General features: G+C 53.0%; 4 protein-coding genes across 16 annotated transcripts in view; 3 read left to right on the forward strand and 1 right to left on the reverse strand.

The window, feature by feature from the left end:
* LOC119117226 (IKBKB interacting protein) lies at positions 1-3,264 on the forward strand. Of its 2 annotated transcripts, XM_037243411.1 has the most exons (4): positions 2-401; positions 483-600; positions 2,240-2,461; positions 2,522-3,264. In XM_037243411.1, exons 1-4 carry the CDS (start codon positions 10-12, stop codon positions 3,041-3,043), a joined length of 1,254 nt encoding a protein of 417 aa, XP_037099306.1. In that variant the 5' UTR covers positions 2-9; the 3' UTR covers positions 3,044-3,264. The 2 variants fall into 2 exon arrangements, with proteins under 2 accessions (XP_037099305.1, XP_037099306.1); XM_037243410.1 differs by lacking the exons at positions 2,240-2,461; positions 2,522-3,264 and adding an exon at positions 959-2,215 and having other exon boundaries at positions 1-401.
* Positions 3,148-5,492, reverse strand: LOC119117214 (cytoskeleton-associated protein 4-like). Its single transcript, XM_037243388.1, has 2 exons — positions 5,002-5,492; positions 3,148-4,506 (listed from the first exon to the last, which is right to left on the reverse strand). Exons 1-2 carry the CDS (start codon positions 5,395-5,397, stop codon positions 3,406-3,408), a joined length of 1,497 nt encoding a protein of 498 aa, XP_037099283.1. The 5' UTR covers positions 5,398-5,492; the 3' UTR covers positions 3,148-3,405.
* Positions 5,493-6,306: 814 nt separating this feature from the next.
* uhrf1bp1l (UHRF1 binding protein 1-like) overlaps positions 6,307-20,275 on the forward strand; it is a 28,254-nt gene continuing 14,285 nt past the window's right edge. Inside the window, exons 1-25 of one of the 7 annotated variants that reach the window (XM_037243216.1) lie at positions 6,307-6,797; positions 8,514-8,676; positions 8,759-8,797; positions 8,864-8,955; positions 9,038-9,227; positions 9,324-9,464; positions 9,532-9,699; positions 9,776-9,956; positions 10,024-10,107; positions 10,185-10,346; positions 10,414-10,530; positions 10,673-10,785; positions 10,844-10,985; positions 11,057-11,250; positions 11,352-12,050; positions 12,133-12,713; positions 13,021-13,104; positions 13,345-13,493; positions 13,605-13,753; positions 13,816-13,966; positions 14,097-14,132; positions 14,874-15,133; positions 15,200-15,302; positions 15,369-15,484; positions 15,550-16,216. In XM_037243216.1, the coding sequence (XP_037099111.1) occupies positions 6,754-6,797; positions 8,514-8,676; positions 8,759-8,797; positions 8,864-8,955; positions 9,038-9,227; positions 9,324-9,464; positions 9,532-9,699; positions 9,776-9,956; positions 10,024-10,107; positions 10,185-10,346; positions 10,414-10,530; positions 10,673-10,785; positions 10,844-10,985; positions 11,057-11,250; positions 11,352-12,050; positions 12,133-12,713; positions 13,021-13,104; positions 13,345-13,493; positions 13,605-13,753; positions 13,816-13,966; positions 14,097-14,132; positions 14,874-15,133; positions 15,200-15,302; positions 15,369-15,484; positions 15,550-15,678 (4,287 nt within the window). In that variant the 5' untranslated portion in view covers positions 6,307-6,753 and the 3' untranslated portion in view covers positions 15,679-16,216. Of the gene's footprint in view, positions 6,798-8,513; positions 8,677-8,758; positions 8,798-8,863; positions 8,956-9,037; positions 9,228-9,323; positions 9,465-9,531; positions 9,700-9,775; positions 9,957-10,023; positions 10,108-10,184; positions 10,347-10,413; positions 10,531-10,672; positions 10,786-10,843; positions 10,986-11,056; positions 11,251-11,331; positions 12,051-12,132; positions 12,714-13,020; positions 13,105-13,344; positions 13,494-13,604; positions 13,754-13,815; positions 13,967-14,096; positions 14,133-14,873; positions 15,134-15,199; positions 15,303-15,368; positions 15,485-15,549; positions 16,217-20,275 lie in introns of those variants that run through there. The other 6 variants (XM_037243211.1, XR_005096429.1, XM_037243210.1 and 3 more) reach the window with 6 other exon arrangements.
* anks1b (ankyrin repeat and sterile alpha motif domain containing 1B) overlaps positions 16,309-20,275 on the forward strand; it is a 35,322-nt gene continuing 31,355 nt past the window's right edge. For all 6 annotated transcript variants that reach the window (XM_037243218.1, XM_037243221.1, XM_037243219.1 and 3 more), the window contains exons 1-2: positions 16,309-16,691; positions 17,050-17,591. In XM_037243218.1, the coding sequence (XP_037099113.1) occupies positions 17,461-17,591 (131 nt within the window). In that variant the 5' untranslated portion in view covers positions 16,309-16,691; positions 17,050-17,460. The remainder of the gene's footprint in view (positions 16,692-17,049; positions 17,592-20,275) is intronic.

Raw genomic sequence — 20,275 nt, forward strand, 5'->3', positions numbered from 1 at the left:
ACGAGGTTCATGAAAGCAGCATTATTCAAGCACAACCGGGTCAAAAGAAATGAGGAGTCGACGTGCAAAGAGTGGTTTCTAATCCCATTTTTACTTTTATCTGTATATTGTGAACGTTTTGGGGACTTAAGTGTTTCATCTTCAAGAAAATTGGTGAGTTTATTTCCCTCCCCGTTCCTGCTGATTCGGGCCAGTTTAAAGTACGTCAAAATGCATGGCGAGGTGAAGCAAAGAAAGAAAAAGCAAAGTAATGAAGTAGTCACTCCCGATTCTGCAAACAAACAAGACCAAGACACAAAAGCAAAGCGTGAACATGTCAGCACGCCTTCCAAATCCTCGAGTTTGGATCTTAAATGCATCATGTGCGTACTTTCGCTTGCAGTCTGCGCTGCACTCAGCTGGTAAGTTCAAACCACACGTGCATTTTTAAGTTCAAATAATATTTTGTCTCATCTTAATAAATGTTTTTTTTTTTTTTGTAGGATGGTGCTGCAGCAGAATGCCAGGTTCTCTCAAATGGAGGACAAATTTGCACGTTTGTATGGAAAGACGTCAAGTTTGTCTCAAATGGAGGAACAAGTCGAGATGGTTTCCAAAAAAGTAAGTTTTCGTCTAAAATGTGCAACGTCAACACTTTAGAGCTCATTTATAAACTAAAGTGTTATAAATGCATTGGGGTATGAATCACAGAACCTCTCCAGCTGTAAGAGGAGAGCTTTTGCATCTCATGAGGGTTCCAAATTAACCCATGGTGACGTTTGTGGAATCACATTTCCTCATATTACACGTAAACTGTCCACCCACCAAACAACAGACGACAGTGTGTCAAGCTCCACCCTCTCGGGTACCCTACCTCAGGCGACTGCCATTTTGGTACCCTCCCATCCAACAAATCTGTGGATTCCTGGCTTGAGCGCTCCCTGAGAAACGGCCCTCCTGTTTTGTGTTGCGGCTGCAGCTCGCCGCCTCCGAGGAAGACCTCCAGGCGGCGCTCTCCACCGTATCCTCGGAGAGCGGGCTTCGACGGGATGTTTCTGAGCTGCGCGTTGCCGTGGCGACGCTGCAGGCGGAGGACAGCTTGGCGTCGGGCGACCTGCAAGCCATCAACGCCCGCTTCCTCAACGTGACGGAGACGTGGCAGGACCGGCTCGCCGCCGCCGCCTCCGAGCTGGCTTCCCTCAAGGCTGAGTCCCGGGAAGCCCACGCCAGCGCCGCCGAGCGGGTGAACGAGGCCGAGCGGAGGGCCCGGTCGCTGGCCAAGAAGCTTGAGGAGCTGGAGGACAGCACCAGGAGGAACGCCCGAGCCATGGAGCGTGCCGAGGAGGACGACGCCAAGCGTGCGCAGGCCCAGCTGGACTGGAACACCCAGCAGATCCACAAAATGGATGAGAACATCAAGAGGCTGGCCCGCAAGGAGGCGGAGCTTAGCGCCCAACTTCAGGAGCACCTGCCGCGGGCTAAAGAGTGCGAGGAGCATCTCCCCCACGTGGAGGAGGCGCTGCGCTCCATAGTGAAACTGGGGGCCGACCTGAGCGGCGCCGAGAAGCGCATGGAGGAGTTAACGCTGCAGGTGTTTTCGGCCGAGGACAACATGCTGAAGACGCTCAACCGGATCCTCGCCATGCGCCAGGAAATTGACGCCCTACAAGCTCGCGGCACCATCCTCAAGATGAAGAGTGAGCTGGAGGTGGTGCGGGAGGCTGTGCACGAACTCACCATGGTACTCAGGGCGGGGCAGACTAATGAGGAAGAAGAGGAGCCGGATGAAGAGTGGGAGGAGCCAACCGAAGCCCCTCAAGATGACATCACACAATAATGACACTGCAGAGAGGACAGGAAGGGCCTCTGCTTTCACATTGCTGGAATTATTTTCTTAGTTCAGTGTCAAAATAGGTCAAGCTTCGGTTTTTTTGTTACTTTGTGTAACTATTTTTCTGTGTTAAATTATCCCCCCGTGCATCCTCATTAGTGTGGTAGCAGAGCTGGACTGCTGCTCATTTGTAGACCCACATGATTGACATTTTACCAATAAATTGTCAAATAAACAAATTGGATTTTTTTTAATTTACCGAAATACAGTACAGTGAAAACTTTAATTAGTCTGTATGCAGTAGTTTGGGAAATAACTGGATTACAGGTATAATAGCGCTCTCTTGTGGCCATGTTGGGGAAACACATCAGCAAGAACGTTAAAATCACATTTCAATAATTCTCAACAGAATCTCGTTCTGTCTTGCAGTGCGAGAGCGTGCACCTGATGCTGGACGACGTAGGGGGTCGCCGGAAGGTTGCGCGGGCCCAGCTGGAGAGCCTGGAGCAAGACGTGGGCCAGCTGAAGGAGTGGGCGTCCGGGCTGAGCGACGAGCGTTCGGCGCTGCGGTCCAGCGTGGACGCGCTCAGCGGCGCCGTGGACCAAATTGAAGCGCGCACCTCCGCCATCACAGTGGACTTTTCCAACAAGGTGCGTTTGATTCATCAGCCTCTACTTCTTGACACCTGATGGAAATACCCACGCCAATAGGTGGCGTCGGTGAGGACGGACGTTCGGCGTATGGACGGCCTGCGCTCGGAGCTGGACTCCCTCCTGACGCAGGTGTCGGAGCTGGAGGAGCAGGCATCGCGGTCCGAGCGCTCCATGGTGGGACGCATCAGCGACGTGCTGGCCGGCAGCATCGAACGAGTCTCCAACCTACGCGCGGCGTCCGAACGCAACGCGCAGGCCTTGGAGCAGCTGCGCCGACGCCTCCCCGAGCTGGACGCCGCCGACCGCAGCGTGTCGGAGCAGCTGCGGGAGCTGGAGGGCGGCCGGGCTCGCCTCATCCGCACGGTGAGCTTCGCGGCGGACCTCAAACCCAAAGTGGGCGCCGTCAAGAGAGACTTCGGGGGCTTGGAGCCCCGGCTGGCCGACCTCACCTTCCGCGTGGGGAACCTGGCCGAGGAGCTCGGCAAGAGGGACGAGGAGATCGCCCAGCTCAGACGCACGTTAGACGGACTCACGTCGGCCCAAGAGCAGGACATAAGTGTCACTACTGAACAGGTCTAAGTTTTATCAGAATTAGATTTTTTTTTTCTTATTTAATTCATAATTCAACTTTCTGGAGCTAGAAGGTTGTCGTGTGTAGTATACATGAAAACGTGACATTGAGGTCAAGAAGAGTGTTTTTTATTGGAAAATAAAAAAGGAGTAAACAACAAATTCTTGACAAGAGCTTATTGCTTTTGATTTCAAAACAATCTTTGGGGAAGGCAGGAAGCTGTAAAATACAAAATAAAAACCCTAACAGTGCAGATTGAGTGTTGATTCACAGCTCAGCAGTCCATCCAGCTCCCTCCTCATTTCTTGTCCTACCTGTGCAACTTCAAGTTACTAACAAAGAAAAGAGTGTTTTGTGATTTGTGACGATGCTACTCTTCCGCCTGGGCTTCTGGACCTTGGGACAATGCCGCCAGCGTCTGGCTGGCCTCCTCCAAGGCCGTCTGTAAGGCGGCGATGGCTTCTTGCTGCTCCTCCAGCTGGGCAGCGTGCTCGCTGGTCCCCTCGGCGGCCAGCCTCTCTAGCTCCTCCACTCGCTGCGCCATGAGCGAGTCCGTGGTTACCAGCGAGTCCTGCGCCTCCCCCACGGCCGCCACGTTGGCCCGCAGCTCCTCCAGGTTCTTGCTCAGGACCTCCACCTCCTTCCCGGAGAAGGCTTTGCCGGCCAGGTCGCTCTCCTGGGCGTCGTACTGGGAGAGGAGCGACTCCACCTTGGAGGTAATGGACTCGCCGTTCTCCTCTGAGGCTTTGAGGCGGGCTTCCATGTCGTCCGCTCTCTTCTGCGCCTGAGCGGCCACTTCGTTTAGCTTGGTCTCCAAGTCGCGGACTCCCTCGGTGGCCACCTCCAGGACGCCGGTTCGGTCCTTGAGGGTCTGGACTTCCGTCTCGGCGTTAGACACGGAGAGCTTGAGACTTCCCACCGTGTCCTGCACCACCGACCTGAAGGACTCCACCTCCAGGGAAAGCGACGCCACTTCCTGGCTACGGGTTCGGAGCTCCTCCCTCACAGAGTTGATCTGCTCCCGGATGGAATCGGCGGAAGCGTCGGCCTCCTGCTTGGTCGCCCTGATCTCGGCCACCACGTTCACGATGGCGGCCAGCTCCTGCTTGACCATGGCGGGGTCTTCGATGCCGCCCAGCCGGGCCTTGAGGTCGGCCAGCTGGTTCTGGGCCTCGCCCTGGGCGTCGGTGAACTCGGTCACGCTGGCGCGCACCGAGCGACTCACCTCCTCCAAACGCTGCTCCACCGTCGTCTCCAGGGAGGAGAAGTCACGCTCCCGGGCCTCCTTCACCTCGCTGATGCCCTCGGAGAGCTCCTTGAGGAGGTCTTTCTGGAGCTTCTGGAGGGCCTCCTCCACTCGCCGGGTCTCCTCCTCGCCCCTCGCCATCCGGGTCATTGCACCCTCCAGTTCGGCGCGGGTGGCGCCCAATGACGACTCCAGACTGTCCACCGTGGTCTTCAGAGAGGCAACCTAGAGTTGGAAGAATTCAAAAATATTAAGGAGAGCATTTTACGGTGGAACCTTTCAGATGCAGATGATGATTCATCAATCTGTCACAGTATAGTGCTAACTACTGCTGAGGAGGTCAGATTTTGATGATTGGTACATAAATGGACCCAATTCTACTCAAAAGTACTCAAAGTTCCCGGAACCTTTGGAGGACATGTTGTACATAAACAAAAGTGATCTTAAAGTCAGAATGAAACCAAACTGCTTTTGTTATTCTGGGGAGATTCCTTAGAAGATTTTGAGTACGGCTCAAGAGAGTTGATTGACTTGCCATGTGTGTAGTTTGCATTCAGTGACCCCCATGGGGGTTCACCCAACCCCTCAAGCCAACCCCTGACCCGCCCCTCGATCCAAAAGTATACAAAGTACAGGGACTGCACCGTCACTTGAAAGGTCACAATGGTGGAATTAATAATAAGTTGGGTGCAGTGCCTCCTTAATGACATCTCAACGAACCTGTTGAACGACGCCGTCCATTTTGCCGCTGATCTCGGCGCTGATTTGCGCACTTTGGGCGTGCGTTGCGCTCGTCTGCCGAATCTCCTCCACCACCTTCTGCAAGTGGAAGGCGGCCAGGCCGGCGCCTCCGATCATTACCGCGTAGAAGAGCATCGAGAACAGGGTGCTCAGGCAGCTCCTGCCGCCGCTGCCGCTGCTGCTGCTGCCCCTGCTGCTGCCCCCGCTGCTGCCGCCGCTCTTCTTCCCGGATGAGCGCGGCGACCCGTGGGCGGCTGAGGAGCCGCTCACGCCGTTACTTTTCTGGGACTTCTCTTCCTTATGTACCGGTGCAGCTGCAGAAGCTGCAGCGGCTTTCTCGCCGGCGTTGCTCTTCTGTCGGTTCTTGGCCGTCATGATCGCTGGAGGTGAACTGTGTGAAAAGAACGTGTGTCGCTGTGCTGCCCGTTTTTGCGTTCGTGGATGGATGGAGTTTTTGCTTTCCTTTTTTTTTTTTTTTTGCTAAACCGGCGCTGCAATAGCGTATCAGGGAGCGAGTCGTGTCTTTAGGTTGGCTTTTGGGACGTCCCATGTTGGACTCCTGCAGGCGAAACTAATGCAAAAAGTGCAAAAAAGTGACCACGAATTAACAAATATTTAACTTCTCAAGCAACATTTTTGGTAGTTAAGCATTTATGCGTTATGTTAAACTTTAAAATGATATTATTATAATCTGGGGGCGTGGTTTAGAAGCAAAACACCTCCCACCATACGTGGCAACTGGCCTCCTGCCACATCCCATAATGCCACCTCACAAGTTTCTAAGGAACAAAAAGTCCTTGTTTTACAATCTATGGGTAGAATGGATTAAATCTACAACATTTCTTCCTGCTTCTGATTGTTGTAGGTACTTGTCGTGCAGAGAAAAAAGTAGTTTTTAGATCTGAATTTAATCCCGAAACGCAAGAAATGACACAAAAGGATTATTGTACATGCCCTACAAAGAAAGAAAGAAAGCGTTAACGTTAAGCAAAAGTACAATGAACAAGTGAAACCCGCAGTAAACAAAACTCTGTCAATTCTAATCTTGTCCGCTAGAGAGCGCCAAAGTAACGTCTACGTGTACTGCGTGTCCACAACGTCATTTCGTCTTGAATCAAATGAGATAATACAGGAATTTTGCGAAAAAATAAACCTGTGAAAAAAAGACTTCGTTTTTGAATGATTCTTAAAATCAGCATATTCATTTTGAAAATAATCAATTTCAGCCGGTGACACATTTGTACACATTCACAAACATTAACTTAAGACAGCAATTTCAAGTGATTTGCCATTTCAGGTACAATTTTATTGTATTGCGACATTTAGATGGAAATGTTTTAGAATAGACACGATGCCTCCCAAAGGCATCATCACTTTTTCCGAGCGTCGCATGAATGCATCACGACTGCACGCCCTGCCCCGGTGACAGCAGACACCGCCCGCCGCCATCCAGGTGCTCACTTCGGGGGAGCTTCTTTCTGGACCTCCTTTGTTTTCGGAGGCTCTACCGAGCTGAGGAGGTGTACCACCACTGTGCTATGCTTTGTCTCCAAGAACGACCACCTAATGCCCCGAACCCCCTCCTCCTCCTGCCAGGAAAAATGAAGCGGGAGCACGGTCCAAAAATGAGGACGGCCACGTTCTGACTCGTCCGTGTCGCGTCCAAGCTGAGTTGGGAAGCCTGCTAAGCAAGCAACCACCCGGGGCAAGTCTCCCGGACTTCGCGGCGCCATGGCGGGGCTCATCAAGAAGCAAATCTTGAAGCATCTCTCCAGGTTAGTGAGCCACACACAACCGGGTACGGGGGGCGATCGGCAGGCGGTTTCGGGGGTGATCCAGAAGCTGCTAGACGGTCAGCCTACCGAAACGCCCGACACCAAGACTTTGTCATTGTGGTTCAGGACGGCTTGTCGGCCTTTGCAGCCGCCGTGCGGCGATTGTCAGTCGGCCTTTTGCCTCCGGTGACCCTCGCTGAGCTCACGCAGCTAGCCGGGCTAAGCTAACAAGCTAGCGGGGCTAATCCCTCGGCAGCCCAAATGACAGGTAGAACCGGTTGCCTTTCCGAGTCTGATTTATTCAAATTACAATCTTAGACGTACCTTTAACGTGATCTACCACCTTAAACTTAATTTTAAAAATCATTTTTATCGGTATGGGAAGCAACGTGAACGTATTCCAACGCGTCATTCGATTACAGCAAGGTGCTCATATCTTGTTGACATGTCATTAAACTTGCCGTGTCATCTCGTTTGACTACTTTATTGGCCTCGCTTGAATTCAAATAATCTCAGGTTTTAGCACTTAATCACGATTTTCTTCCCGTGTTTATTTGAACTAGCTCCAAGATGCCTGCATTATTTATTCCTTTCCAGGGTTTCCTCAAGAGTCTTCAATGGTTGAGCTGCTGTGACGTCACCCATTGTTTTTCCTCCATCCACCTGCTGCCAACCTTACTGCCTCTTTCTGGTTTATAATCTGTTTCTGCAAACAGTTGCTTCATTTCAACGTTTGTAGAGGAAGTGGCAGCAGAAGTGGCATTGTTGCCCCAGAGCAGGCCTGTTGGCGTCCGACCGGTCGCAGGAGGTCGTGTCGAAGCGCCCTGGTGTTGTCACGCTCGCATCGTCTTTGGTTGTGTTGTTTGTGTCAACATGGGTGCGAAAACTTTCCTGAGGCCTGTGTTGCGGAATAGTATTTCCTCAAATAACGCCCTTCACGCTTATATGCACCTTCCCGTTCTTCACTCACTGTTGAACAATGGATGTAGTCTTGGCATGTCCTCCATTTTGCGTTATACCTTTTTCTAGCATCCATTTTGAGGTGAAACCTTCTATTGTTATTGGCCTTGTTATTGATTGTTAAGGCATGAATCACGCTGGCTTACTGTGGGTGCACTTGAAGTCGTCCGTGTGCGTGAGCGAGCAATATTTGGCAGGATGTCGCTTTCTGCATCGTGCTCACCTTCACGCCACTTTCAGGTCATAAACAAATCCCTCGACCTTCACTGGCAATGCTGGCAAGAATAGATTTTTTTTAATATCATTTTAAATCCTTCAAATTTTGTTGTGGTTGCGTCTCGACTACTTGTGACATGATTGTGCGTTTTACTTTTTGTGTGTGTGTAGCCAGCGTGCAGGTAGCCTCTGCTAAATAATTTACGGAATTGGAGAGGAATGTGACGCTGCTTGTGATAGGAGGAGGTGTGGTCGGTCCGCAAAGAAATGTCCTGCATTGCTTTTCGGGCCTCACACCCTCTGTAACTTTTTCTTTAGAAAATTCTTTGCAATACAATCATTTTTTTCCCCCCCCCGGCATTTCACTGGAAGACTGCAGACGTCCACTTTGTGTGTTTTAGTCTGTTTGCTCAAATCAAAGAGCAAACATGCAGTGTGGACACACAAAAAAAAAAAAAAAACAACTTGATGGACCTTGTGCAAACACCAACATTTTCTGTGTGAATTTATTCTATGGTGATGTTTCCCGTGTGCCGGCAGGTTCGCCAAGAACCTGTCGCCCGACAAGATCAACCTAAGCACGCTGAAGGGCGAAGGTCAGCTCACCAACCTGGAGCTGGACGAGGAGGTGCTCCAGAGCTTGCTAGATCTTCCCACCTGGCTGGCCATCAACCGCGTGTGCTGCAACAAGGCCGCCATCCGCGTACGCCGACACGCATTTCCGATCATTTGATGGCACGCCGCCGCCGCATTCGCTCATGATCGTTGTGTCACCCCGTCCACAGATCCCCTGGACCAAGTTGAAGACTCACCCCATTTCCCTGGTAAGTTGCTACCTGCTCATCGAACCGTTTGGGGGGGAAAGTCACCTCGTTTTTTTGGTCTTCCAGACACTTGATAAAGTGGAAATGGAAATGAGCACTTGCGATGAACCCCGCCCCCCCAACGGCCCCTCCCCTATCGCGACTGCGTCGGGTCAGAGGTGAACTCCCGCCCTGAAAGAAATAATTAAAGGTGGCCCGGAGCGATTTCTTGCTGACGGGTTTGCACGGCGGCGTTTGCAGCGAGTACGGCTTTGCCGAGAAGGTGGTGGAGGGCATGTCGCTGTCCATCAACTCCATCGTGATCCGCATCGGCGCCAAGGCCTTCAACGCCTCCTTCGAGCTCTCCCAGCTGCAGGTGTACAGCGTCGACAACAGCTGGAGCCTCAGCGACCTGCGCTCCACACGCATTCAGGACCCTCAGCGGGGGGAGGTAAGCAAAACTGCACCAAAGCGTTTGTCTGCAGGGCGCCCTCTGCTGGGTGTGATGGTGCGTTGCCAGATTTGGACACGGTCTCATACGTTGCAGCTGCTGTCCTTCAAGGAGATCAGCTGGCAGATGATCCGCATCGAGGCCGACGCCATCCAGAGCGCCGAGCACGACATGCTGAGCGCGCCCATCCGCCTCATCACCAACCAGTCCAAGATCCGAGTCACGCTCAAGCGACGCGTAAGATATCCACACGCAAGCGCCCGCCGCCCCCGTCTGTCTTTGACGTGTCCCCGTTCCGGTCCAGATGAAGGACTGCAATGTTGTGGCCTCCAAGCTGGTTCTGATCCTGGACGACCTGCTGTGGGTGCTGACCGACTCGCAGCTCAAAGCCATGGTGCAGTACGCCAAGTCCCTCAGCGAGGCCATGGAGAAGTCGGCGCAGCAGAGGAAGAGCTTGGCCACCGAGGACCAGGTCAATACCGCCGCCCGTTCGACCCCTCCTGCTCCAAAACGACAGCTATTAATTTCCCCTCATTCTCGACTCGCAGGCGTCGTCCGGGCTGCCCTCGGCCCAGCAGGCGCGCCCGGCGCAGACGTTGGCGGCGGCCGACCAGAGCGCCACCATGGCAAAGCTGTTCAGCGACCACGACGTGTGCGAGACGTCGCACCACCTGCAGATCAAGCATCTGGACCTACACATCTGCGACGACATCCACGGCCCGGACAAAGGTGGCGGCAAATATGACGCTTTTGTCGTCGTGATTTTTACACAAGGCATTTTTGTCTTTCTTGGCAGTGATCAAAAAGAGGATGACAGGTGGGGCCATGCAGCTGTCCTTCAGCTCCATCACGCTGGACTACTACCCCTTCCACAAAGCAGGTGTGCCCTTTTCTGACATATTTCAGTCAATATGATTTTTTTTTTTTTTGCCGCTAGTAATAACCTGACTGTTCCAGGCGACAGCTGCATGCACTGGATGCACTACAGCGAGGCCACCAAAACGCGCGAGGATTGGGCGCGGTGCCTCCTGGATGAGTTCAAGTCCAACGTGGAGATGCTGAAGAGTGCGGTGCGAGGCCAGCAGGGGGCGGCGCCCGCGCACGGCTCACCCGGTAAGCGTGCTCGGATGGCCGACGGGCGCGACTGTTACGGCGCGTGCACACACGCTGGGTTTTGTGTCCCCAGTGTCCGTTAGGGACGATGTGTATTGGCCCATTGGGCTTAGTGAGGCCGAGGGAGCCCTGGTAGAATGGAGCCCGCACATGCAGCCTCCAGCCCAGTGCTGCTGGTGCCTTGAGCCAGGTACCATGCTGTGCTGTGTGTGTGCGCACGCTCCGGTGCGGTGCGGTGCGGTGGGACGCGCCTCGCGTGAGGCCCAGCCGACTCCCCTCGGTCACTCGTCTCGTGGCGCTCGCCTCATTCTCACCCGCTGGTTCCTCCCAAGGCAAGATCAACACGTCGTCCACATCGTCCATCAGCGCGCCACCTCAGAGCCCCAAGACGCAGCTCATGTCCAGCTCGGTGGTCCTCAGGATGGCCGACTTCAGCATCTACCAGGTTGGTCGCCCCAATCGTCATCCTTCGCTCCCGCTGATCAAATATTTGGTGTTGGCAGGTTTCCACGGCGGACCAGCGACGCTCCAGCCCCAAGACCATGATCTCCTGCAACAAGAAGTCCTTGTACCTTCCTCCCGAGATGGCGGCCATCCACGTCGAGTTCACCGAGTATTACTTCCCGGATGGAAAAGACTACCCCAGTAAGTCCACATGCGCTGTGGTGCTTTTTTGATTTTTTTTTTTTTAACGGAGCTCCCCCCCCCACACACAGTCCCGTGTCCCAACCTGTACGCCCAGCTGAACGCCCTGCAACTGGTCTTGGACGCTCGCAGCCTGGTGTGGCTCAACCTCTTCGCTTTGGACCTGCGGCAGAGTCTGGAGCAGTTCATGGAAATCTACAAGCTCAATGACTCGCAGAAGCCCGACGAGCACGTGGACGTCAAGGTGGACGGCCTCATGCTGAAGGTATGGGGAGTTCAAAACTAAGCAAAACCACAAATTGTAAATGAGCTCAGTTGTCCAGCTGGAAGATTGAGTGTCCACTAGTGGTCTTTACGTCCTCGTAGCTGGTGATCCCGGCCGATCGGGACCCCTCGTGCCCGCCCGACCTTCCCCGCTCCGTCTCCGTGCAGACGTCGGAGATGGTGGCCACCAACACCCGCCACCCGGCCAATTGCACCCGCGCCCACCTGGAGGCGCTGCTGCAGGCCTTCCAGGGCGAAGAATTCTTCTCGCCCTCCTACGTCTCCTTCCCCCGCTCGTCCTCCTCCCTGCCGCTCCTTCATCCCGTTTTCCGCTACCACGCCCACGAGCAGGACACCCGCCTGCACGACATCTACCGCGGCCTGGTGGTGCCCAGTATGACGGCCGACGCCCTGAAAATGCCGGCCGCCGCTGACTTCTGGGCGATGCACTTTGCGCAGTTCTGGGTGGACTATGAGGGCAAGGGGCGGCCGCAACCCTTCGTGGACTCCTTCCCCCTCACCGTGTGGGCCTGCCAACCCGCCAAGCTCCTCGCGCACCAGGAGAAACTGCGGGGAATGTCCCGCAGCGCCTCCGCCGACTCCGCCGGGCGAATGCAGAGGAAGCGGCTGCTGAAGGAGTTCTACAGCGCCGACGGCGCGCCCCCGCCGGCCCACAGTCCATCCAACGGACTCCATAAACCGCAATCGTTGGACAGCTTGCCTTCTTCTCCTTTGGCGTCTTCGGGCAAAGATGCGGATGTCCACCTGCTGGTGCAGGTTCACAAGCATCTCAGTGCTCAGGTACGCTTGGCTCTCATTTCTTCGGGACGTGTAAACGGAGTTTAGAGCAGAGTGCCAAAGCTTCTCGGCTATTTTTCCCCAGGTGAGCCACCAGCAGTATGTGTTCCTGATGCGTCTGCAGCGCAGCATCAAGGCCCTGCAGCAGACTTTGCAGCAGGACCTGGAAGACATGGGGTGTCTGCGCAAGGCTCCACCCCAACGTCCCGCCGACCACCGGCCCTTCACCGCCTGCCTGGGCCTGCTGCTCAAGAGCGCCGAGGTCTCCCTCCTCCTCAAGCCCGTCGCCCAGACCGAAGGCTCGGGAACTCCTCTCGGGTCGGAGCTGTCCCCCTCGGCGAGCGGAGGAACCTTGGAGCCGGCCGGCGACGCGGAGGCGAAAGGGACCTCCACCGCGGACGAAATGCTGTGCGGCGACGTGCCCGAGGCTAAAACATCTCGGGGGCCCGACCCTCTGATCCCCACCACCGTCTCGGCGTCAAATCACCAGTCCCCACACGAGGAGAGGACTTCCTCGGCCAAGAGTGCCGGGAGCCGGAGTTCCGGTGAAGGCGAGGAGATGGTGGCCGAGGTTTTCGCCAGCGAGGACGAAAGCAAGCTTCAGGCAGGTGAGCCGCTTTGCGAGGACAAAGCTGCGGCCGCCAAGATGACCCAGTCCACGTCCAGGTATTTGCTAGTTCCTACTTTACGCTTAGCTAGCAGCTTTCCACGCACACTCAACATCTACCACTTCAGTCAGTCGTACATAATGCCCGCAAAAAATAACCTTGGCTGGTGCTTCGTGTCCTCGGTGTGACTTGTCTTACATCCATAAATAGCAGCGATGGGCTTCACTATGGATGTTCTCTCTTCCTTCACCGCACTTGTGTCGTCATATCTCATTTCCTCCTCTGGTCTGCAACATTTCTCAACTTCCTTTTTGGCCTCTTCGCTTTTGACTCTCGCAAGGTGTGTGTGTGTTCTCTCTACCAAGGAAAGGAAGTTTGTCTGTCGTTTCCGATCTCCTCAGCTCCTCATCTACCAGCAGATCCTCCTCCCTTTATTCCATGTCCAACATGTAAGGCCCAAATGGATCTGTGACTATCATGAATGAATTATTAGAACGTGTGTGTGTGTTTGTCTTTTGGACTCATACATAAAAGTGCAAACCTGCGCACGTATTTGCACGTTTGCATGCGTCCTTTCTCGGCGTGCCGCTGTACAGTATCTGTCGGGTACTTGTGACTAGTCCCGCATGAACGCTGACGTTCATCCACGTAGACGTGTGTCAGACAAGGGCGCCGTTTGTGTGTTGCAGCGGACGCCTGATGCGCGACCGCTCGCAGTCCACTTTCTCGGTGACCTACAAGAACATGAAGAAGAGTCCGTCCCTGCAGTCTCTGGACAACATCTCCATCGACAGCTACCTGCTGGAGGACGGCGACACCAACAGCCTGATGGAAAGAGGTGCGCGCACCGTTGCAAGTTCACATCAAGCCACCAGGCGGCAGTGTTGCACAACACAAAAAAAACCAACTCGAGGTCAATTCTCTGCTCTTCTTGTTTTCCTGTACACAGATGACATGTCCATCTCAGGATTCAAGGCCGCCGCCGACAGCGGCGCCGAGGTCGCCGCCCCCGCGCCAGTCCCGGAGCAGGAAGGAGGCGTGTCCCCCGACACCGTCAGCGCCGCCTCGCAAAGCATCGATGAACCCTCCAAGGACATTGTAAGAACTCTGACGTCTGTTTGCCTCCGAGGGCGAAGTCTACACCTGTGTGTGTTGCGCAGGTGTCGGTGGTGGTGCTGAAGGTGCACTCGGTGTGCGTGGCCATGGAGGCGGTGGGCGAGAGCACGGCCGTGGCTCTGGAGGTGGACAAAGTCACGCCCGTCCAGTTGGGCAACGTCAGCTTGCGGCAGTACCTCAGCAGCCGCAGCCTGGGTAAGCCCCGCCCACGCCGTCCTTTCATCGGCTCACTTTGACGGTTAACTTCAGAAGCCTCTTCGGTGGTGATTGGGAATCACGGGACTAACAGACACGCTAACACGCCTTGGTCATATTTACCCCGCAGGTATGGTGTGTTCAATGCCGGCTCAGAGCAGCCAAGGTAACACCTGCAACCTGGTGTGCATGCTCATGTGTGTGTGCGCGCCGTGACACTTCTCCTTCAGTCGCCTTTGCACAAGTTCTGCCACACGCGCGGAAGTCACGCACGCCTCTCGTTCCGTAGCCGCGGCGACGCCCGCCTTGAAGAATTTGCCGGTAATCGACGGGGCGCTCCCATTATATGCGACATTAAGCCATGCACAACGCGCGTGCTAGTGGAATCAAGTGCAGATGTCGAGTCTTCCTCGACTGACTGACTCACCCTCCCTCTCGCACATCACTCACTAACCCCCCCCCTTCCATCTCGCCACTGCAGCAGCAGACTTTGCGGTTTCAGTCCCGCGATTCCTGCCGACGAGAGAAAACCTCTCGCTGCTTCCAGCTATCTCGCCCCCCACCCCACCCCTCCCCTTCCTTCTTTTGGACCCGCTGTTGCTGTTATTAACCTCGACATCACACCATGACTCCCCTCCCTCGGTCTTGTACGCACAAACCTGAATTTCATAAATGCGCTAAACATTTGCAACAGTCGACGTGTCGAACCGAAGTCCTCTTTCTTTGCCGAGAGTCGCCAGCTGCTCATCTTCTCGCACGAGGGTCAAAGTCTCGCTCCTACCTTTTTCGCAGCACTTTTTGTCGCTTTGTGGCGTCCTTCCTGCCTTTGTTTTTCTTCAGACCTATTCGTCCATTCTAGATAATATTGCCGGTGATGTAATGCGTCCATCAACGTTTATGTTGGCAGGCCCGGCCAAAGTGCCCACGCCGTCCAAGGGGGCCCCCCACCGCCCGGAGGTGCGGGCCCGGCTGGAGAGCGGGCCTTGCGCCGCCGCCCGCTCGCCGCTGGCCGAGCGCAACGGCTTCCTGGAGTTGCGCCTGAGCGGCTACCGGGCCGGCCTGCTCATGTCCACCTTGCGCAACCTGGCCCACTTCCTGGAGGACGACACGGCGCCGCAGGTGCTGCCCATGGAGATCAGCGTACGGGACACGCACATAAACTTGAAGGTGAGCCAAAATGTTCTTGATGAAATTCAATGAAAACAAAGCTTACTTTTGTTTTCTTTGCCGCAGGACGACAGCCGGCGGGACAACCCGTCCGACTCGGAGCCCATCACGCTGCAGGTGAACAGCCTGCTCATCCGCCGACGTGACGACGGCGCCTTCTCCATCGGAGGTGAGACGCCCGCACGTTCGGCTAACGTAACCCGAGCTGACTTCGCCCGGTTCCTCCCGCTCACAGCGGACCCCGAGGCCAAAAGGTCGTCGTCGACGACGGATGGCGCCCTGACCCCGGTCAGCGAGGTCGCCTTCGCGGAGGCCGCGCAGACCCCCGCTGGCCCGTCAAACCACGAACAAGTGAGTTAGCGCCGTTGCGGGCGTTCTCAGACGCGCACGTGATACCACGACAACCGCTCCCGCAGATGCTGATGGAAGAGAACGATTGCCTGAAAGTGGAGCTGTCCCGGGCCAAAATGGCACTGGCCGAGGTTCAGATGGAGAGGGACTCGCTGCTGCACAAAATCAACAGCCTCAAGGTCAACACCAGCTAGCCGCTTACCGTGTGGATATTTCCTAACTTAATAATTCCTTCATGAAGCAATGCAGAGGATGAAGAAAAGTCCTTTTTTTTTTTTTAACAGCAAAATGACGTGTGTGCGTGTCGTGATGTGGACTTGGACAACGGTTGAATCAAATCTTAATGAATGTTTCTGAGGAATGTCACCGGGGAAAGATCAATTTTGCACATCTTGCTCTTATATGTGTGTGTGTGTGTCCTCTTAGAATGTGAGAGCTCTTTTGTACACAGATCTGAACTGTTGCACAGTGTTGAATGTGCGCGTCGGTGAGAACAAGCATTTCATTCCCCAGATGAGTTTTTATGGGTTGGGCCGCTTCCCAGCTATTTTTCTAGGAAAAATGTACAGCGTGTACTCCCGTTCAGCTTCGCTCCATTGCTCTTTGTGCATCTTTCTGCCCGCGTGGTTGTCCGCCATCTTGATTGAGCTGTGCAAAGGGAGATTATTTTGTCTGTCAACGCTGCTGAATTGCAGATTAAAACAAGCAAAAAAAAATAATCAAATATGAAAATAAGAAAACCATCCACTCAGATGATGTTTATTTTGACAGGAAATGAACTTCTTTGGAATGTTTTATTCAGAATTGTTTTGTTTTTTTGTGTTTAGCAATTAAAAAATATAATTAGAATTATTTTTATTTTTGTTTAAAATGACAACATTGTGAAAAGAAATCCTTTTTGTGCTCATCATTGCATTGACGAGCTGACAGTCTCAGCATTTTATTTTGAAGACTCGAACAAAGGTATTGCATCCCCGCCCTCTTCTTCGACTGCTCGGCAGCTTCATCGTGAGGGCCAGGAAGTAAACCATTGTGCTTTTAAAATAAAACAAATCCGAATTTATACGTACGAAGATGCTTTACTGAAGAAAATGTCATTGGCGTTATTTAACTCATTTATACAAGTGAATTTCAGCGAAGCACCGTCTGTAAAACGCTTCAAGTGAGTCTGAGATACAAGATGACCAAATAATCGATAAAAATTAAGGTAAGAAGGCAGTTTTTGTATACTTAAAACATTAAAATACTGCTAAAATCATTCTGTATTGTTCGGGCTAATCTTTTCGTTAATTAGCTAGCATAGATTTGTTGTGTTGACGTTGGCTTGTTAAAATGATACTGGATTGAAAGGTGGCAATTTTATTTGATTTAGTAGTTAGACGTAGGTTAAATAGAGACGTGGCAGTTGTATTTCATGTTTTAATTAAACATATACGTAGTTGGTATACTTTATTCCATTTTGTAGAAAAGTTTAGTGACAACACATCCGCGTATCGTTTTATTTTGAAAGCGGAAACCGGAAGTTGCAGGCTCGTCAAGTGAGCTTGACACGACTCTGCACTCAGGGGCACCGGCCAGTGCGGAAGGTTCAGCCGAGAGCGGTGGAAGGAAGACCGGCCAGGGAAGCCTCTTCCCGTGGTGGGCGTACACGCTTTCACCTCCAGCTTGTCATCAGCTGGATAGGAGCGGGACCAGAGTGGAGGCTCGCTCGGGGTAAGCCAAAGGTCTTCACGGCGGGTTCCCCGGAGGAGGTACCGGAGCTCCAAGCCTGGATGAACGGGGAGTACCTGAACACGGTGGTGTGTGCGTGTGGGGTGGAGGTGGTGGCGGCGGCGGCGGGGGAAGCTCTCTGCAGCATCCGAGCGGGAGCACCGGCAGCATGCCCCCGCGGTGAAACGAGCGTGCACGGAGCTTGAATTGATGGAAGATTGCGGTCGTGGCTGGCCCGACATCGTCGTGCAGCACTCGTGTCCGGGATGGGGAAGGAGCAGGAGCTGCTGGAGGCCGCCCGCACCGGGAACGTGGCCGTGGTGGAGAAGCTGCTGAGCGGCAAGAGGGGCTTGCTGGGCTCGGGCTCCGGTTCCATTCCGCTGCCCAACCTGCTGAGGTATGTTCTATGTCTTTGAATCAAAGAGGGCTTCTTTCCAGCTTTGTATGGTGAGAACAATAGCCCTGCAATAATATAAAAAAGACTTACTTTGATGCCCATTGGAAAACAATGAACCCTACCTGAACTAGAACCTCAAAGAGACCGCTCAGGTGATTGGTTGCCTCCTCCTCGCCCTGCAGCATCTTCTCACCGGGGACAGGTGATTAGGGAGATCAAAACAAGGAGGGTGGGCCTCAGGCTGAGTTGGAAGCCCTCAACCAGGGGCCACAGTAGATGAATGGCTTTATAGTTAGTAATCAGCATCGGAGTGGAGGTGGTTAACAATGTAAAATGTCACTTCAAACGTGACCTGTGAACTTTAACCTTTTGAAGATTTCTTCAGCCGACCTTTAAAAAGTTGTGTTCTTCAATCAGAGAAATAGCACTTTATATTTTTGTACTTTAAAACAAAACTACTGCAACTCAGTCAGCTGCTGTCTATTGTTCATTTTGTAGACGATAAAGCATGAACGCCTGTGGGTTTGGTTTCGAGTTTTTGTCTACATGCCTTGCGCCACCATTTGTGTGCAAATATCCGACTGATTCATCGGATGATGCTAAGTGTTTTTATATCCGTCTTGTAGTGTAAGGTCTTTTTTTGTTTTTCAAGCATCCCCTCATTCATGTGCTGCTATGGCTGCAAATGAGGCGTGCAGATGTTAGCTTGTCGCGTTCAGGGGAAGCCCGCGTCGCTAGCTTCATTCTCCTCCTCCTCCTCCACTTTTGCAAACAAACAAGCTTTAAGTGAGTCTCCGGAGAAGACGGGCTCTCACACTCCCGTTTGCTCGTGTTTGTACTTTTGACTCACTGCAGAGTGGGGGAAGGCTAAATGGAGCTAAACTAATGCTAATAACAGGAAGAAATATTTTACGTCCTGTGTCAAGCCCGTCTAATCTACAGGCCGGTGACCCTGCCTTACATCACGCATTCCACACGGCCCTCCTGATGGATTGCGCTAGCAAACCAGAGCTGCTATCGTGGCGAGAGGGAAATCCTCCAGGCCCGATTGGATAGGACTACTCAAAAACTGGAGAATCGTTGCGATGGGTTTGAGCAGCCGACTGCAAGCCCATTTTGGCAGCAAACTAGTCGTGCCTGAATTAATGTCCATCATCCAGACTTTAATGAATGAAGATACATCATGACCTCGGTGACACAACGCTGAAAACCTTCATGATCCAAGATCAATACATCATGCCCGTCTAGGCGTCTGTCCGATTATTCTAAACAATTTGTGAACCTAGCTTCAACAGGCGTGCAGCACATTTCTTGGCAGCCTGATGGCGTTAAGCGTGCAGTTATCCTCTAACTAGCTTCGGCAAGACACATGAAATATGTGTTCGCGATTCATCTTTTCTTAAAAACGAGCCATCAAATATTCATCTGCTGCAGAACTGCTCAATGAAAAACGGACCATTAATCATGCGCCCGACTGCACGCGAATGCTGAGAATCACGAATTTGCGCTAATGTTATTGTAATGATCGGATAAAACGACGAGACGGGCATGATAAATTGATTTTGGGCTTTCTCTTGTCATTGAGGTAGTATCTTTGCTGAATCTGGATTAGACTCGAGTTGCAGATTTGGTCAGGTCCAAAAAGTTTGCCGCCTAAACGGGCTGCCGTATGAATCAAAACTATGGACAGAAATTTCTTGAATCCAGGCCGCCTGAACGGGCTGCGGTCCAAATGCCGAGTCTGTACTTTGTTGTTTATCTCAGCTCCTCAGAGCCTTTTCTTTTACAGTTGGAAAACGTGCTTTCCGCAACGCCGCTACCCATCTCATGTGTCAGCAGCATATTCATTTACACGGCGTATTGTCCTGCAGTACTTTCCCGTCTTGCTCGTCTCCTGACTCAACGGGGAGACACTGGAGCTCTTGAGTAAGCATTCCCGAGCACCCCTGCGGGCTTCAGCCTACACACTTTGCAGCTCTTTGTGCATCGCCTGTCTTTCCAGCATCCTCCCTTTCTTCTTGGTCCCGGCGAGTTAAGCTCAAGCCCGACCAGTTTGCCGTTTTGACAGTAAACGGGTGAACTACTGGAGTCACCTTTGATGGCGTGTTGCAGTTGCCAAGGCCCCGCGTCATCGCCAAGCGTGATTTACAGCACGTACCTTGACTCATCATTCTGGCGACTTCCTGTTTCATTAGATCGGCCGACCCCTCTGCCTTCCCGTCCCTCTGGCCTTTTCCCCATCGACGCTGAGTCACTGCGAGACCATTTGTGGCCGTCTGGCCCTGAGGGAGGGAGGGAGGGAGGGAAGGAGGGAAGAAAGAGTGCGGGTGGGCAAGGGGCGGTGCCTTGTGGATCTCCATTTGAAAAAAAAGCAGACTTGACCTCAAGACAGGTCAATGTTTCAATCAAGGTGAATTTCTACAGAGCAGATGACGCATTTATTTTGCATTGCATTTTATTTTGAAATCAAGTTGAGGTGGGTTTATAATATATTATTGAATAGTTGTGTATATAAGGAGCCACATGCTGCTTCACCAGCCACCTCAATGCAGTGCAAATCCCATTTTGCATGCAAATGGCGGTTGTCAAACACGTTTGTTGTTGTTGTTGTCGGCATTGTCGCCTGCCGTGTGTGAGCAAGCTAATGCGATGTAATTGGGGCAAGTTGTCTTGCGGGGACTACC

Source organism: Syngnathus acus, chromosome 23 (genome assembly GCF_901709675.1).
Source record: "Syngnathus acus chromosome 23, fSynAcu1.2, whole genome shotgun sequence".
Classification (NCBI taxonomy): Eukaryota; Metazoa; Chordata; class Actinopteri; order Syngnathiformes; family Syngnathidae; genus Syngnathus; species Syngnathus acus.